This window comes from Rattus norvegicus, chromosome 12, assembly GCF_021556685.1.
Source record: "Rattus norvegicus strain SHRSP/BbbUtx chromosome 12, alternate assembly SHRSP_T2T, whole genome shotgun sequence".
Taxonomy (NCBI): domain Eukaryota; kingdom Metazoa; phylum Chordata; class Mammalia; order Rodentia; family Muridae; genus Rattus; species Rattus norvegicus.
In genome coordinates, this window is record NC_141545.1 from 46,300,603 (window position 1) to 46,319,077 (window position 18,475).

General features: G+C 50.5%; 1 protein-coding gene across 8 annotated transcripts in view; it reads right to left on the reverse strand.

Moving 5' to 3' along the window:
* Vsig10 (V-set and immunoglobulin domain containing 10) overlaps positions 1 to 16,118 on the reverse strand; it is a 33,995-nt gene extending 17,877 nt beyond the window's left edge. For 3 of the 8 annotated variants that reach the window (XR_015633995.1, XM_087578497.1, XM_087578496.1), the window contains exons 1-3: positions 15,933 to 16,118; positions 10,216 to 10,497; positions 1,159 to 1,461 (exon numbers count right to left, since the gene is read on the reverse strand). Coding sequence is in view for 5 of the 8 variants with exons in the window: in XM_087578497.1 (XP_087434623.1) it covers positions 1,159 to 1,461; positions 10,216 to 10,497; positions 15,933 to 15,993 (646 nt within the window). In the remaining 3 variants the exon portion in view is untranslated. Of the gene's footprint in view, positions 1 to 1,158; positions 1,462 to 10,215; positions 10,517 to 11,308; positions 11,479 to 11,925; positions 11,992 to 14,058; positions 14,070 to 15,932 lie in introns of those variants that run through there. The other 5 variants (XR_015633997.1, XM_087578499.1, XR_015633996.1 and 2 more) reach the window with 3 other exon arrangements.
* Between the last annotated feature and the right edge of the window lie 2,357 nt (positions 16,119 to 18,475).

The window sequence follows — 18,475 nt, forward strand, 5'->3', positions numbered from 1 at the left end:
TGTATGTCTGTATGTGTGTGTGTGCAGGCATGCATGTGTGTGCAGGTGCATGTGGAGGCCAGGGGTCAACCCTGGATGTTGTTCCTCAGGGATCTTCCACCTTATTTTTTTGAGACAGGGTCTCCTCACTGGCCTGGAACTCACCTAGCAGGCTAGGCTGGCTGGCCAGAGGGTCCCAGGGATTTTTGCCTTGGCAATGGGGTACACACATAGTTTGTTACGCCCTGTCGAGGGACTGAACTAAGTTTCTCATGCCTGTGGTGCAAACATTTCTAATAGCTGCCTCTTCACCCCCTACCTGTGTGTGCGTATGCGTGTGTGCGTGCGTGCGTGCGTGTGTGTGAGACAGTCACTTCATAGCAAACACTGGCTTAAGATTCATGATGATCCTCCTGCCTCAGCTTTCCAAGTGCTGGGAATACGGGGGTAAGCCACCATAACCAGTTTTTGTACACCTTGAAACATTAAAAATCCCCCCGCCCCCATTAAAAGTAAATGTATTTATATGTATAGAATTATAAATGTATAAAAATTATAAAATCACAAAATTCTAAATTTATTTATAATTTTATAAATCGTATAATTTATATAAATAATATAAAATTATTGAATGTATAAAAGCTCTGTATGGGCTGGGGATTTAGCTCAGTGGTAGAGCGCTTACCTAGGAAGCGCAAGGCCCTGGGTTCGGTCCCCAGCTCCGAAAAAAAGAAAAAAAAAAAAAGAACCAAAAAAAAAGCTCTGTATTAGTTTCCCTCTACAGCTTAGAGGGCTCTGCTACGTTCCAGATAAAAGATGCTCACTTGGAGTTGGGGACTTAGCTCACTGGTAGAGTACTTGCCTAGCAAGCACAAGGCCCTGGGTTCGGTCCTCAGCTGGGGGTGGGGGGGATGGATGGGATGCTCACTTGACCTAGAAAGGAAAACCCTTGCCTGACAGTCCACGTATGTTGAAGGCAGCAATGAAGCATGTTAAGATCTGGGCACGGGCATGCAATGGAGTATTATACAGCCCTGAAAAGTAGCAGGACACCAAAGCACAGTGCAGGGCCACGGAGTAGAGGCCACTGTGCGAGGCAGAAGAAAGCAGTGTTTAAGCTCAAAGGAAGACAGGAAGAGGCACAGACGCGGTTCACGGAGGGGCGTGCTGCTTACGCACAGTAGACCAGGAGCTCGGTGGTCACCTTTCGCTGTCTCCTGCTGAGCACGTTGGTGGCTGAGCAAGTGTAGTTGCCTTGGAGGTTCTTGGACATCAGCATCAGAGTGAAGCTGTTGGCCGACAGGTTCTTTCCCAAGGACTCGGAGACGCTGCTGTGGGTCTGGATCCACCACTCCACCTCGGGCGGAGGCTGTGCAGCGCTGCAGCAGCTGAAGTCCACCTGAGAGCCCCTGGCTGCGTACAGGGTGCCATTGGGGAGGGTGCCAGTGGCTGAGATGTTAACGTCAATGTGGGCAGGGCCACCTGGGAAAGAGACGGGACGGAGGATGGGGGAGGAATGTTCATCACCAATGCAGTGCTAAGGGAACCAAACAACAAAAACAGTCTATGGCCCCTCACTGTGTGCCAAGCCCATGCAAGGTTCTGAGGACCTCTGCTCACTTGTCCTTGGACAGTTAAAAGAAATTGGCTGAGGATAGGCGAGTACATCCTTTAAAATAAAAAGTACTTTCCAAGCTGGAGAGATGGCTCAGCGGTTAAGAGCACTGACTGCTCTTCCACAGATTCTGAGTTCAATTCCCAGCAACCACACGGAGGCTCACAACCATCTGTAATGGGATCCAATGCCCTCTTCTGGTGAAGACAGTTACAATGTACTCATATACATAAAATAAATAAATAATTCTCTTTTTTACAAAAAACCTTTCCACTTTGTATGTGTGTGTGCATGTGTGACAGGATCTCGTGTAGCCCAGGCTGGCCTCAAACGCTGTATCTGGTGATGACCCTGAGCTTCTGATCCCCTTGCCTCTGCCTTTCCAAGTGCTGTGGTCACAGGCATGTGTTTCATGCCTGGTCCACGTGGTGCTGTGAAAGGCTTCATGATGCTAGGTAAACACTCTACCAGCTGAGCTACCTCCCCTGCTGAACCATGAAGAGCCTCCAGGCCTCTGGCTTCTACTTCCCAAGAGCTGGCACGGAAATACTGCACGGGCTTGGAAATGTCTCAGAAGTTAAGTGCTTGATGCTCTTTCAGAGGACCAGAGTGAGGTTCCCAGGAACCATAACTGGCCCCAGCTCCAGGGCACCTACAGTCTCCTCTGGGTACCTGAACACATCTGTACATACATGTATGTATGTATGCACCTACACACACACACACACACACACACACACACACACACACACACACTTTAAAAATAAATCTTGCCAGACAAGGTGGTGCATGGGGCAGAGTCAGCAGTTCTCTGAGAGCTAGCCTGGTCTACACAGGGAGTTCTAGGACAGCCAGGGCTATACAAAATGAGACTCTGTCTCAAGAAAGCCAAACCAAACCACACAAACTGAAAAATTCAGTGGTGACATAGCTTAGCTCAGCAGTTAAGAGCACTGGCTGCTCTTCCAAAGGACCTGTGCTGGATTCCCAGCAACAACATGGTGGCTCACAACTGTCTGTTAACTCAAATTCCAGAGGATCTGATGCCCTCTTCTGACCTTTACACAGAATACCTGTACACATAAAACAAACAAAAAACACATTTTATACACACACACACATATATATGTGTATATATACATACATATACATACATACATATACATACATACATATACATATACATATACATATACATATACATATACATATACATATACATATACATATATATATAAACTGAACCTTGCCTAGAGCCTAGAGCCATGGCTCTGTGGTTATAAGCACTGGCTGCTCTTGCAGACGACCAGGTTCTACCCAGGACCCACACAGGGCCTCACTACCGTCCTTACCTCCACCTCCAGAGATCTGACCGCCTTTTCTGGCCTCCATAGGCACACGCACAATGCACAGACATACATGCAAACCTAGCTATAAAAAGGTCCCTTCCATGGGGCTGGGGATTTAGCTCAGTGGTAGAGCGCTTACCTAGGAAGCGCAAGGCCCTGGGTTCGGTCCCCAGCTCCGAAAAAAAGAACCAAAAAAAAAAAAAAAAAAAAAAAAGGTCCCTTCCAAGGGAAAAGCACGTAGGTGCCGAAAAGTAAGTAACACTTTGGGCCTGAGACTGATCTCCTTTCGAGGCCCCAGGACCTAGAAGTAGATGTCAGGAGTGTATCCACCATGCCCCAAACCTGTTACCAGGGCTCGCTGGGCCTCAGCCTCTCGACAACGTGGTTGTGGAACATCCACGTTCCTCAAAGATCCTGGAGTTCTCCTAGGGCTGACAGGAGCCCACTGAAAGCTTGGGCCTTTGAGTGTGCTGGCCCGGGGCCCTTTGCCTCATGGTGGTTGCTTTCTATCTAATCGCTGGTCCTGCGGAGCTAGGAGCTGTCCAGACTATCAGAAGTCCCTCCTCCCCCTGCACATCATGCTGATACTCAGAAAATGATACTCCAGACCTGACTTTGAACTCCAGCTGTGTGGCTAACGGTACCTTAGTCATCCTTGTTTAGCCTCAGTTTCTCCCTCTATGAAATGGGTGTGATGACAGTATCCTCCCAACAGCGTCACTGAGCCCACCAAGTGAGTTTAGGTGATGGAGCCCTCTGAATGGTGCCTGGTGCGCCCGAAGCTCTCTACAAAGGGCTGGACCTCGTCTTAGTTCACCCTCATCTCTGAACCTCTTTTTGTTTTTGTTTTTCAGTGTTGGGAATGAGATGGGGGTTGAGGTTGGGGAGGGGCCATATATGCTGCGTAAAGAGCATCCTACCAATGAGCTATAACCCATCCGGCCCTGAACTTTCTGGACCCCCCAAAATGCCCGGTGCTGAATTACCCAATGCATCCAAGACCTAAGTTCCTTTTGGTAAAAACAGAACACCCTGCTGGAAAAGCATCTCAGAGGGGTGGTGTGTGCTTAGTGGGTTCAGTGAGCAAGAGAGAGGGGGCCGGGAGGGGGAGGATGGAGAGGAGGAGGGAAAGGAGGGAGAGGAAGAGGGAAAAGGAGGAGGAGGGCGAAGAGGGGAAAGAAGAGGAAGGAGAAGAGGGGGAAGAAGAGAGGAAAGGAGGAAGAAGAGGGAGAGGAGGAGGAAGAGAAGCATGAAAAGAGGGAGAGAGACCTTTTATCCCAGCATTTGAGAGGCAGAGAGAGGCAGGCGGATCTCTGGGAGTCAAGACCAGCTTAGTGAACATACAGAGTTGTAGACCAGCCAGGGCTACATAGCAAGGCCCTGTTCAAAAAAGTACTCAAAAAGGAAGTGGAAGAAAAGAGACGGATCTACATCACTACTTTGCCAATTAAACGACACTCATGGGTACTCCCAATGCGGCTCACATTAGCATGATCTCTGAGAGCTCTTTTAGAAACAGCCAGGGAAGGGTCAAAGGAAAGGATACAGTTGTGCAATTTAGTCCAGAAGTAGGTCAGTGGGGGAGGGGGGAGGTCATCTGTGGGATGCAAAAATTTTCCTATGCAACCCTTCAATTAAAGTACCTTGTTTCCCTGGGCTTCACTAAGTAGCCCAGGCTAGCCCCAAAGTTAAGCTACTCTGGGCTTCAGCCTCCCAAGTGCTAGGATTACAGATATGCTTTACTTACCTGGTCAGGACAGCCCTGTCAGGTGGATCTTTGGGAACTATACCGCGTACGGCCCCTAGGGGCCTGGGGGCAGACTTAGGTGGTGGCCTGGGAGCTGGTACCTGAATGCTGCATTCAGCTGGCTAGTCAGGTATGCGGCTCGACAGGTCCTAGGGTGTGTCTTCCTTTGGCATCCCGCCGACTAAACAGGGTTCTGCTAGAGTACTGAGGTACGGGCAGCCAACGCCTAAGCTGGCAAAGGTAATATGACTCAGGTCACATACCTCAGGTCTCCTAGCTTAGCAGGTAAAGACAGCAGCCAAGCAGACCTCAAAATTGGAGTCGGAGTCTCAGAATTCATGTAACAGCCAGATGTGGTAAAGTGAGTCTCCTAGCATGACAATAAGATAGCAAGCAGAGACAAGAGAACCACTGAGAAGCCAGAGGCTAGCCTGTGGTACGCAGCGCAGTTGGCAAATGAGAAACCCTGCCCACCCTGGGGAAGTAGAGAAAGAATTCCTGAGAGCTGTCTTCTGGCCTCTGACAGGCAAGCACTTACTCTCCTCAGCACAAAAATAAATAAATAAATAAATAAATAAATAAATAAATAAATAAATTTAAGAGGGCAGTCGAGAGGGCTCAGCAGGTAAAGGAGCTTGCCGCCAAGCCTGACGACCTGAGTTTGAAACCCACTTAGTGGAAGGAGAGAAATGACCCCCACGAGCTGTCCTCTGACCTCCTCATGAGAACCCTATGCGCGCACACATTAAATTTAAAAAATATAAAAAGCAAAACAAAAACTGACAAGAAAAACATGTTTTAAAATTAAAAATCAGAACCGGGGAAACAGCTGGGGTGCTTGTGGCTCTTGCAGAGGACCTGGGTTCTGTTCCCAGCACCCATGCCAGAAGGCTCACAACCGCCTCTAAGTCCAGTTCCATGGACCGGAAGTTCTCTCCGGTCTCCACAGATACCCATGTATTTGTGGCAGTACACACGAATACATAAATAAAAATGAATCCTGTGTTTTGACACAGGGTCTCACCGGTGAGGCTAGACAGCGGTCCACCCTAACCCTTGTGTAGTCCTGGCTGTCCCATAACTCACTATATAGTCCAGGCTGGCTTCAGACTCAGCCATCCTCCTGCCTCTGCTTCCCAGGTGCTGGGATGAAAGGTGCACCCCACCAAACCAGGCTAAAATACTATTTAAAAGGAATCCTAAAGAAATCAAATTGAGACCCCAGTGAAACTCCTGAAGGGTTCTTTGCTCATCCGAAGCCCTGGGCGGAGTCTCAGTTATAGGGAGCCTGACTTCTTGACTCTCTTGGGTTTTCATCCCACCCAAGAGGTGCCACAGGCAGAATATGGCCCCACCTGAAAGGCTCGGGTCCACGAACTGCAGATTGTAGAATGCAAACATCATTTTCACCAACTGAGAACCTGTTTGCTGAAGCCCCAGCCCTTCTATTCTGCTTTGAGGGCTTGGTAAGGCTAGACCGCAGTCTGCCACTAAGCCACACCCCAATCCTCACACAATACTTTTGTCGTTGCTTGTGTTGGCTCTCTCAGGTAGCCCAGGCTAGCCCCAAACTAGCATCCTAGTCAAAGACGACCTTGAACTTCTGGTCCTCCTGCTTCCCCCTCCCAGGTGCTGGGATTATGGATCTGTGACACCACACCCAAAGCTCCTTAAATCCCACTTTTCACTGGTATGTGAACTAGCTTTCATCCCAGGCTCCATGGTAGGAAACCTAAACCCAGCGCACGACCTCTCCCTTCTGTTTCTTCTAAGCACCCAGGTACGCCTCAAAACCAAGTTAATAAAACTTTGAGCAAGAAGCACCTCGACTTCTGATGGGGCCAATGATCTCCCCTCCATGTGCCCACTGCCCTCTCTTGTCTCCGGGAACCTGTGCCATGACGAACTCGCCAACAAGCAGGGCTCGGTAGATCGGAGCTCAGTTCAGGGAGGTGGATCTTCCCTGAAACGCCCACTGCCACGAGTTCACTGAAAACAGCTACACAGGCTGCTAGGAGCATGCCCCAGTCCCCAGCCCCAGCTGACCGCCAAGGGGCTTTGGCAAGGGGCTTCGGCAGATACAAGCCTGCTTCCGCATTGCCCTCGTAGCAACTGCTTGAGAAAACTGGACCCGAATTGAGCCTTGTCCAGGTGTCTTGAGATCTCACTGGGATTTTTCGTGGGCTGGTTTTTGGAATCCTCGTTTGGTTCCACCACTCAGCTCTTAAATCGTAAGAGAAGTGCAGGAAGCACCAAGAAGAGACTCTGTGCAAGGAACATCAAGGCTGGGCTGGAGAGATGGCTCAGTGGTTAAGAGCACTGACTGCTCTTCCAGAGGTCCTGAGTTCAATTCCCAGCAACCACGCGGTGGCTCGCAATCATTAATGGGATCCAATGCCCTCTTCTCATGTGCTTGACTGAAGAATACAACAGTGTACTCACATAAAATAAATAAATTAACTTAAAAAAAAAAAAAAAAAAAGAAAGAAAGGAAGGAAGGAAGCACCAAGGCTGTAGGACTAGTTAACACTGGTCTCTCTATTCTGACTGTGGGCTGGTCTACCAACAGCCAATGGCAGAGAGGCGTACTGCTGGAGCCCCGCCCCTTACCCACGAGGATCTCAACAAATCAGGTTGGCAGGGCAGGCCGCCATACCAAGCGCGGAATATGGGCCAGAGGTTTTCTAGACATTTAGGAACAGAGTAACAAAATCCTAAGGCAACCGTGGCCCTACTCTGTCTTGCCTTTATCTTAACTTGCTTTTACTTTACGTATATGGCGTTTTTCCTACATATATGTACATGCACCATGAGCATACCTAGCACATCATCGGGTCACCTGGAACTGCAGCTATAAATGCTTGGGAGCCACCATGGAGGTACTGGGGACCAGACCTGAGTCCTTTACAAGAACAGCCGGCGCTCTTGACTGACAATTCATCTCTCCGGCACCGTTATTTTTTATTTTTTTAAAGACAGGGTCTTGCTGCGTGCATGGTGGTGGCGCGAGCCTTTAATCTAGCACTTGGGAGGCAGAGGCAGGCTGATCTCTGAGTTTGAGGCCAGCCTGGTCTACAGAGTAAATTCCAGGGCTGGAGAGATGGCTCGGAGGTTAAGAGCACTGGCTGCCCTTCCAGAGGTCCTGAGTTCAAATCCCAGCAAACACATGGTGGCTCACGACCATCTGTAATGGGGTCTGATGCCCTCTTCTGGTGTGTCTGAAGACAGCTACAGTGTCCTCATGTAAAATGAAAAAAAGATACGAGGCCAGCAGGGTGAATTCCAGGACATCGAGGGTCACACAGCAAAACCCTGTCTTAAAAAAAAGAAAAACCTGGGTTTGGTCCCCAGCTCCGAAAAAAAAAAAAAAGAAAAAAAAGAAAAAAAAAAAAAGAAAAACCCAAACACACACACACACACACACACACACACACACACACAGAGGCATACACACAGGCACAAACATACACACAAGCAAAACATGAATACACATTAAAAATAAATCTTAAAAAAAAATTAAAGTTTTATTTATGCTATGTATATGAGTACGCTGTAGCAGGGGTCTCATGTAGCCCTATGACTTCCCTAGCCAAGGAAGCTCTTGAAGAACTAATCCTACCTCTGTTTCCTGGGTGTCGGGAAGACAGGCATGCACTAGCACACCAAGCTCCACCATTGTTCTGGGGATGGACCCAGAACTTCATGCATTCAAACCCTTTACACTGAGCCACACCCCGGCCTCACCCTCGGACACTGCACAGCACTATATACTCAGTAGGTGGGACTGATGGACGATATCCCTCCCACCCTGGCCCACAGAAACCTGACTCCCCCTGGTGCAGGAGGTACAGAAACAGAAGCCTCCCAGTCTGGAGAACACAGCTGGACACAGGCCTCTACGGCACCCATCTCGGATGACCAAGGTCACGCGCAGATAAGAACCTGTATAGTCTGGAACAGTTCCCGGCTTTTCCCTCCCTAGTCCCCAAGGCTGTGTTAGAGCATTTGTAAACTTTTCTCCTTAAAGAAAGAGAGCCCCAGGACCAAGCCATCTACCATTTCAATGAAAAGATAAGAAAAGCCAGAGCCCCATCAAACACCCAGATGGAGACCTGGGAGAGGGGATGTGTGCCTATGACCCAAGTCCTGGGGAAGCAGGGGGATTGCAGCTGTGAGGGGTTGTGTTGTCGCTGCACTTTGCTTTATGGTTTTCTGGTAGCACGGGTTGGCCTCACATTTCCTAGGTAGCCAAGGATGACCTTGAATTCACTGCTGTCCCACCTTTTCCTCTAGAGCTCTGGGATATCACCCCAAACTATGTTCTTATCTCTTTTTTTCCCCTTCTCTCTCCCGTTCGTTGGACGACAGATCACAAGGCATAGTCTTGCTCTGGCCAAGTAAACACCCTACTCCTAAACTATAGCCATCTGGGACTACATAGCAAGATCTTGTCTCATAAAAAGAGCGAGCTGGCTGGGTGGGAAGCCTGTGCCTTTAATCCCAGCACCCTGGAGAGAGAGGCAGGCAGATCTCTGTGAATACAACGCCAGTCTGATCTACATACAGACCCCTCTCTATCTCTACCATGACCTTCTACCTCCAGAAAAGGAGGGAGCGAAGAGAGAAAGGGAGGAGGAAAAGACCAGGAGGCACCCTGACTGCTGGGACCTTGGGATGCATTTTTCCCATGGGAATCCAGTCACCTGCTTAAACAGAGGACCCCAGGTTCACAGCCAAGGTCCTATTCATTGTACCAGTTTCTCTTATCGGAGTATGGGAAGCAGCAAAAGTCTGCCGTGACCTTGAACTTCTTGGATGATAAAACCAAACGCTGACCAACGGAGCCAAGACCAGAGCCAGATGTGTAGCCCTCAGAGGACTTACTACTGGCAACAGGCTGCACCAGGCCCCCCCAGGAACGTGCTCCCATCAGCTCTCAACACCCTTACACTCTGTGAGCAAAATGAGGCCAAGTCTCCATTCAGCCACAGTTATCCAAAATGGCCACTGATGAGCGTGTGTGTGTGTGTGTGTGTGTGTGTGTGTGTGTGTGTGTGAGAGAGAGAGAGAGAGAGAGAGAGAGAGAGAGAGAGAACCATCTGGGAGGGACAAAGAAGTAAGATCCTGGGAGCCCTGTGGCAGGTGAGCACAACGGGGCACCTGCCTCTGGTTTTCATGGAGAAGCTGCACTAACCACAGGCCCACATTTCCCAGAGAAGGACTTCCCACAATTCGGTATGCATCCGATGTACTGAGGGAGCACAAGGTCTCATCTGATTTCAGGGACACTTGTGTGTTTGTTGGAAGGTGTGTGAACATGTGTGTGTACACGTGTTGAGGACAGACAGCCTTGGCTGTAGTTCCTCAGCTTTTTTTTTTTGAGATAGGGTCAGTGTAGCCCAGGCTGGCTTCCAACTCGTCCAGACGGAAACCACCTGTCACAAAAGCCCACACTCCTCACAGTGACCACCTCTTCCACAGGCTCTCACTGCCTCCCCAAGTCCATCCCCAGCAGTCCCACTTACTGGTCACCCGAAGCTGCACAGGGAACCAGTGGGTCTCGTTTAGAACCTCTCGGCAGGTGTAGTTGCCGTCATCCTCCAGTCTCAGAGCCTCAATGCGCAGGGCACCTGCATCCTCTAGAGAGAAACGGGGTGCAGCCGGAGGGAGGCTGGAATTGGAGGAGACCAGGAAGGCGGGCTCGGAGTCATTCCGGTACCAGGTCACCAGGCCTCTGGATCCTGACAAGCTGCCACAGCGTAGAGTAACATTTTCATGGACTTCGCCGATAGCCACAGCCTCTGAGTCTGTAAAGGGAAGGTCAGGCTGTCAGCTCATTCCTTCAGTTGATTGGCCCCAACCCCTTCAGAACAGTAAGACTTTATTTTCTAATGGCATGTCCAGCATGCATACGTGCCCTAGCGTGCATACGTGCCCTTGCGTGCATGCGTGCGTCAGAGTCTCAAGTAGCCCAAACTGGCCTTGAACTCACCTCATGGCATGTGCTACCATTGAACTTTTGTCTCCACCTCCCCTCAACCACTGGAATCACAGGCTGTGCCTCCCTGCCCAGTTTATACCCTGCTGGGCACTGAACCCAGAGCCTCCAAGTGCCCTAACAGTGAGCTAAATGCCCGGATATTTCACCAAACATTTTAAATAGTAGTGATATGGTTTGAATGTGAAATTCCCCCATGGGTTCCCATCCCCCCACCACCCGTGGCATTGTTTGGGATGGTTATAGACCCTTTAGGAGGCGGAGGCTTTGCTAAAGGAAGTGAGTCACTGGAGACAGGCTCTGAGGTTTATGGATCCCGGCCATACTTCCTGTTCTCTCTGTGCTTCTGGAAGGATGCACTGAGGGGGAATAGCCTCGGACTCCTGCAGCTAGCCTTCTCTACCACGATGGACTACCGCACCCCTTGGGAACACTGAGCCAAAACAAACCCTCCTAATTTTTTTTTTTTTTGGTTCTTTTTTTCGGAGCTGGGGACCGAACCCAGGGCCTTGCGCTTCCTAGGTAAGCGCTCTACCACTGAGCTAAATCCCCAGCCCCCCTCCTAATTCTTTAAGTTGATTTTTGTCAATCACAGCAACAGAAATGGTTCCTCCACATACCAAGCGCAAGTGCCACATCGTCCGATGGACCCCTTCTAGTCCTCTGCTGTCCACGAGGACAGGCCCAACTCAGATTGCAGGGCAAGGATGAACTCCAAATGGGGCAGAGCTAAGGTTCTCAGAGGTCCCAGATGCAATTGCTCTAGATAAGACTTTGGGCAGACCTTCCTGACCTGGGAGTGCCCAGACAAGATCAGCAGAGCTACCAATCAATGTGAGGGCCCAGGCAAGATCAACAGAGCTGCCTATCCAATCACCCCAACAGTGTTGAGCAACAAGCAATACTGTCTCTCTCCAGGTGGCCATCTGTCAGGCCACAATATTATGAAGCAGTCTTGTTGCCTAGACAACCAGATGGGGTGGGGGTGGGGGATCAGATCTTAGTGTCCTTGTCCCTGAGATTAATCACTTTGGGGAGCTCTAGGCAAGAATGGGTTGACAGTGGATACAGTGTAGACTCTGGGAAGCAAGTCCCCTGCTGGGCTCTGGGGATCTGTTGGTGACAAATGAAAGAATATACGGTCCATTTCCCAGGCTAGTGGGAAAACAGGTACAAAACAGGTATGGAGGAGAGAGGTGAGGAACAGGGAGCAGGAAGGGCTCCCAGGCTTGCCTACGTGGATGCCAGGCAAGACTGGAGAGTTGGACTGATACACAAGTAGGCACGGGCTGGGTTCAGGAACCTAGGCAGACAGGAAGGGTGGGAGGGAGGGAGGAAGGGAGAGAGAGACAGAGACACAGAGACAGAGAGCGCATGCACAGCGGACCACAGCCAGCAGAGTTAACACCCATGTGGAATCCCAACCCTCAAGGAAGAGGCGGGAGGTCAGGTGTTGGGGGGTTGGGGGTGGGGCGGCTACAAAATGATAAACCTGACTGGGGACAGAGGGCGTTTCCAACACCTGCTCAAGACTGATGGGCAAATGACAGCTGGCCAGGGGAGGTTGGTTTGTAGGTAAAAAGAAACAAACACACTCTGCTTTTTCCTGAGAAGCCCAATATTCCAGAACTTTCCACAATCAACATCCAATTCTAGAGAGGTCACAAAGACAGGGATTTGGGCACAAACTGGTGATTTAAAAAAAAAAAAAAAGTCCTGAAGGGGGTTGGAGAGATGGTTCAGCGGTTAAGAGCACTGACTGCTCTTCCAGAGGTCCTGAGTTCAATTCCCAGCAACCACATGGTGGCTCACAACCATCTGTAATGGGATGTAATGCCCTCTTCTGGTGTGTCTGAAGAGAGCAACGGTGTACTTATATATAATAAATCTTTTTTTAAAAAGCTATTTAAACTGCCCACTGAGCCATGTCACTGCCCCAACGGGGTGGCTTTCGTTTGTTTTGCCTCAGAATTCATTATGACAGGGAGGGTCTGAAGCAGCCAAAGGTGGTCTTGAACTCACTGCAGAGCTGAAGATAACCATAAAATTCGGATTTGCATCCACTTCCCCAGTGCCAACACGATGGGTGTGCACTGGTTTTATGGGGTTCTGAGACCCAGGGCAAGGCCTCTACCAACTGAACTACATCCCCAGCCCAAGGGTAGATTTTATGGTGTGTAGATTATAACTTAATAAAATTGTTATAAGCAAAAAGAAACTGCCACCTGCCCCTTGTGACTTTGCTATGGAGTGTCTGGGCTGGGTTCCTCCAGTAATAAGAAAGGACTCCTTTCAAAAAAAGACGGAAGTTGGGCAGGGTCACAAGAAGTCCTAAGTCTCTGCCCATCTTAGTCACACTACTTCCAAAAGGTTTTCAAAGCCAGAAACCAAAGGGGTTTGGGGTGGGGCTAGGCCAATACCTGTAGAGTAGAGAACCCACTAATGCTAGCCATTCTCAAACAGCATGAAACATTTAAGGGTGGTAATTAAACATCAGAGCTGAGCCTGGTGCTACAGGGTTGGGGGGAACTGGAAAGCTGAGGCAGAAAGAGCAAGTTCAAAGCTGGCCTGAACTAAGAAGACAGACCCTGACTCCAAAGGGTCATTGGGAGTAAGAAGCAGGGGTCTGGGTGGGAGGCTGAGAATCATTTTTAAATTATTACCTACCAACCCCAGTTCTCACCTGACGTCCCCCACCAAAGAAAGGATGAACTGCAGAGTCACGGCTGCACGGAGCATCCTTCAGAGTTAACTGCTTCCCCTCCCACAAATTTGCTTTTGTGCAAATTTAACCTTGAAACCTGAGCTAATACCATCTTCAAAGAAGACTATGACTTGGCCAATCTCCTCCTGGCTCTGCCCACATCACTGCTTCTAACTACTGAAGTTGAATACAACCTTAGATCATCTAGTCGATGCAGCTGAAGCGGATCAGCCTCGGAGAATGGTTATCAACTAGTGATGTCTGTCATGGACAAGGAGAGGGTGGCCCTGAAGGTACACCAATTCCAATACACCCTGATCCAATACATGCCACATCAGGCTCCATGTGTGTCCCGAGTGATGTGGGATACTCATAGTTTCGAGTTCAATGGGTCAGATTTACTTGGATCTCAGACACAGGAGAGACACAAAGCCTATGAAAAGGGCAAAGGTGCTTGCCACCAAACCTGATCCCTAGAACCCCCACAATGGAAGGAGAGAACTACCCCCCAAAGTTATACTTTGACCACCACACACGCCATGGTACATACATACATACCCCCTACATACACATACACACACACACACACACACACACACACACACACACACACACACAGAGAATTTAAGATGTAATTTTAAAAATTAAACGCAGTACGGTTTGTGCCAGCTTGACACCTTGTCTAGGGTGTTGTGTTCAAATGCAATAAGGGAGAGGGCACACCTCCAGAGTGGGGGTGGGGGAAGGGTTACAACGTGGTTCTCCTCATGCCGCTCTAGCCTTCTGCTACCAAGCTACATCTCCAGCCCCATGACCATGGGCCTTGATGCTATCCTCGTGTAAACGGCTTACAACACGTGTAGTTGAGTCAGAAGAAAGACACCTGCCCCACCTCTCCACTTGAAAAAGAGACTAATGGTTGGGGATTTAGCTCAGTGGTAGAGCGCTTGCCTAGCAAGGGCAAGGCCCTGGGTTCGGTCCCCAGCTCCGAAAAAAAAAAAAAAAAAAAAAAAAAAGAAAAAAAAAGAAAAAGAGACTAACATGAATACCCAGCAAGCCCTGGGGCACCTAGCACACAGGTAAAGCAGGCCTGGGAGTTTGAACCTAAAAATTACTGAGCAGAAAGGCAGGGCTGGTGCCTCAGGCCTAGAGCCCCAGCACCAAAGAAGCTGGGGTGACAGGATGGCAAACATGAGGCCACTACATAGGGAGACCATGACTCAAGCAAGGAAGCAGGATATCTGGAGGGAGGTCCCCAAGTGGGAAGAATTATACACTCTGAAAGCAAGTTCATCCCAGCACTCTCTTAGCTCAGGCTCCTGCCAGCTCCTCTCAGGAAACGGAGACCTCCTCAGAAGAAGACAGTGACCTCTAACTCCCACCCAAGCGCTTACAGCAGAAGGGTCACTAAGTTGAATGCCCGGTAAGGCCGAAGGCCCGGCGAGGCCGCCAGGTACCATCCATAATAGGAGTTGGTGGTGTGGCTGCAGGCCGAGGGCTGCCTAGGATACATGCATCATCCGCAAAAAATTTTAAAAATCCACGACCAAAATAAGACCGGGGAATAACACAGCAAGGAAACTGTGGAACCAATTCGGGGTCACATGTCCTAGATAACACAGACGGCCACTGCCCAGTCCCTGGTGGGAGAGTCCGTGTTGTCAAATCTTCATATCCCCCCCCCCCCCCCCACACACACACACATATTCGGGCAAACCTAGGTTACGGGAAATGGTACTAATTTTTACACGACGGCTAAAAACAAAGGTAAGTAAGCTCTAAAAGCAAACTAGTTGAGGAAATTGTAAGAGCGGAATAGTTAAGAACTTCTCCCGCTCCTGGGAGCTCAGCTACGATTGAATAGCTTACTTCCTGACCGCCCAAGGCTGGCAGGTGGGTGGGGTGGATTTGGAAATTACCCACCTCCTGGTTTTGTGGGCCCCCCCCCCGCAACCCCGAATCATTCCTGTGGGATAGAAACGAATTCGCGGGCGAGTTAAACTCAAACATCCTTTTCCAATCTTTCTCCATTCCAATCTACACATCTTGCTAAGCAATCCTCCCCCACCCTCCGCGCGCGCGCTATTTTTCTGCAACGACGCGGTGTAGGTGAGCTACATAGGTCCATTTGCGGGCTAGGTCTGGTCTCGGGGGTGGGGTGGGGGTGGGTAATTTTTGGTCAAGTCTGAAATGATCTCAAAAGAAAAAGTAAGAGGAAAAGAGATGGGAGAGGAAGGCGCGGGTTGGAATGCACCGGTCTGTCTGCACAGGTAGACTCGCTCAGGGAAGGTGTAAGGCACAATTTACAGGTGTAAGGCCAGTTCAATCTGGGGGAGGCCGGGAGACGAACACAAACCGTAGCTTTCAGCCGGGTGCGCCAGCGCCGCGGGCAAAGCCAGAACACAGAGCTAGCAACGAATGGGATAAGGGCGGGGTGGGGGGGGGATTTCCCCTCCACGTGCCCCTCGGTGGGCCCTGCCGCACGTTATCGCGGGGGCTTTCAGGTCCCCGGGTTGGGGGTGGTAAGTCAGGTCCCTTACCTGCGGAGCCCTGGCGGGCCAGCAGCGCCCCGAGGCACAGCAGGACGCGCAATCCGGCCATCACTCCGGAGATCTACTCCCGGGAAAGCGCGGAGCTCCGGGTGCACCGGGCTCTTGGGGCTCCCCGGCCCGCGGCGAGGGGCTCCCCGGCAAGGATGCTCCGGCCGAGCCCCGACAATCGCCTCTGGGGCGCGCGCCCCGCCCCTGCGCCCAGCCCGCCCGGCTGGCGGAAAACAACAGGCGCTGCCCCCCTCCCGCCTCTCCGGCAACTTCCTCCACCTTGACCGGGAGGAGGGCCTTGTGCAACGATCCCAGTCCCGCGGGGTCTGGGAGGAGGCGGCCCCGAGCGTTGGCCCGCCGCTGCGGGACGCGCTCCCGGGCCTGTGCACTGAGCGCCGGCTGCGGGGCACCGGGCGCTGTCCCAGCCCTGCGGCTCTATCGCGCTTGTCATCTGAGTTCTCGGGTGCAGGGGCGGGCCACAGCGCCGCCATCGCTCAGAGCCCAGGGAAAGATGATCCCGCGACCGTCCGGCCAAAAGCAACCACGAGACTCGGGTTCTCGAATGAACTTGGGTCGAGACCACACGGGAAGAGCGAGTTTCGTTCTCAGGTGCTCCCACGCCTGGCCCTCTTAGTCTCCTCCACTCCCCAACCTGGCATTTCCGGGCTCAGCTTTCTGGCATTCCGATTCTGCGTCCTGGTGGACACCGCCACTGCTGGGCCCTCGGGAGGACCTGCCCTTGAAACAGCTCAGAGAGAAACTTCGTGTTCAAAACAAGGATGTAGTGATCGCCGCGGATTCTTCACTGTGGATCTGGGAGGAGGGCGTCCCTCGGCTCAGGGTCTTTCAGCCTTTGTGAGTTTAGATATCCGGGAGGGCTGAGGATAATTGTGGTGTAGCGTCTGCGCCCGGCTCTGGGTTCCATCTCTTGCACCGTGAAACCAATCAAAGTAAAATATGGAGAAAAAGCCAAAATGGGAATAAAAATCACGGAAAAGCCCCCTGTCCCGAGGTAGCTCTTGCTAGTGAGAACTGCCTTCGAATCGGTAAACAGTAGTGTTTATCCCGGATGACTCCTACTTCCAGAGCAGGCCTGGGGAACTTGCTGACTCAACCACAGAGCCCCTGCAACCCTTGGACCTGAGACACCATTCAGTCCCCTTTTAGTGGGCTAGGATCCCTGGGGTCCTGCTCCAAGACAAGTTGGTTGTTGGTAAAACCAGGACTAGATTCTGCTCATCTGACCCCAGGGCCATGACCACATTCTAGTCTGTATGTTTGAGCATCACACAGAGGGAACAACCACCTGTTTGCAAACACCATGGCCTGAGTCCACTCCTCAGAGTAGAACATGCCCTGGGAAATGACAGGAAGACTGGCTGAGCAAACAGGTTTCCTATGGTAAGGCAGGGGCATCAATAAGAGACACCCCCCACCCCCCAGAAAGTTACTGTAAGGATGAAGTACTTTGGCTTACTCAGAACTAATCAAGCATTTTGATAGATAGAATTGAGCATTGTCATAGAAATCTCTCATTGGAGCCAGGACCCTACTCCTGGAAAGAGGACTTGGCTACTAAGAGGGCCCACTGCTCTTGTAGACAGATCAGTGCGTTTGCTGCCAGCCCCCACAGTAGTCAGTACACAACTGTGAGGATCTCCAGCTCCAGGGGATCCAGCAAATTCTTCTGGTCTCCCAGGCACCTTCATATGCATGGGTACACACTCATGTACATAAGTAAAAGTAGGATAAAGGTGTTTTAAGTATGAACTGTGGGGCAGGTACACATCTGCCTAGGGTGCTACACATGGCAAATCTTGTCTGGTTTGTTTTTTCCACCAATCAATGAATTACAAGGCAGAGGAGAAAAAATTCACAGAAGGCAGAAAAAAAGAAAAGTAACCTGGAAGAAACAGAGCAAGGCACAGAGAGAGCCTTCACAGAGGAGAGACAGAGGGGTCGTTCAGTGACTCTTAAGTCTTAACTCCTTAGGAAGGGCAAGCCTCCCTCCCTCCCCTAATTTTGGGATGATTAACTTAGACAAAGAAAGGAGAACAAATAGGCCCACAGCTTCAGGTAAACCAGTTCTGGAACCTCCTTGAACACATCTGACCAGTTGTGTAACAGTTCCCTTCAAGATTAAAACATTCTATGAACAGAAACTCTTTAAGCAGGAAGGTCAAACAACTCAAACAGCTTCAGGAAGTTCCTGAAACTGAGCAGATTCACTAGGCCCCCTTCCCTCCAGAGTAGGGAAAGCCAAACTGCAAAAGAAAACTCAGGTAAGCTGAGAAATAAAGAAGACTCTTGAGGCCAGACCAGCTAGCTGGAAGAAGCAGAAACCTCCGAGCAGACTGGAAGAGGTTTAGACCAACTGAGACACCCAGAAAGGAGACTCTCCAATCTGTTGAGCTGCCTGCAGGCTGCACAGTATGTTTCAGGTTCCCAGCTTTTTAAGCTGTCACCCATGCTGGGGTGGTGTATAATCAGGGTTTCTATTTCTGCACAAAACATCGTGACCAAGAAGCAAGTTGGGGAGGAAA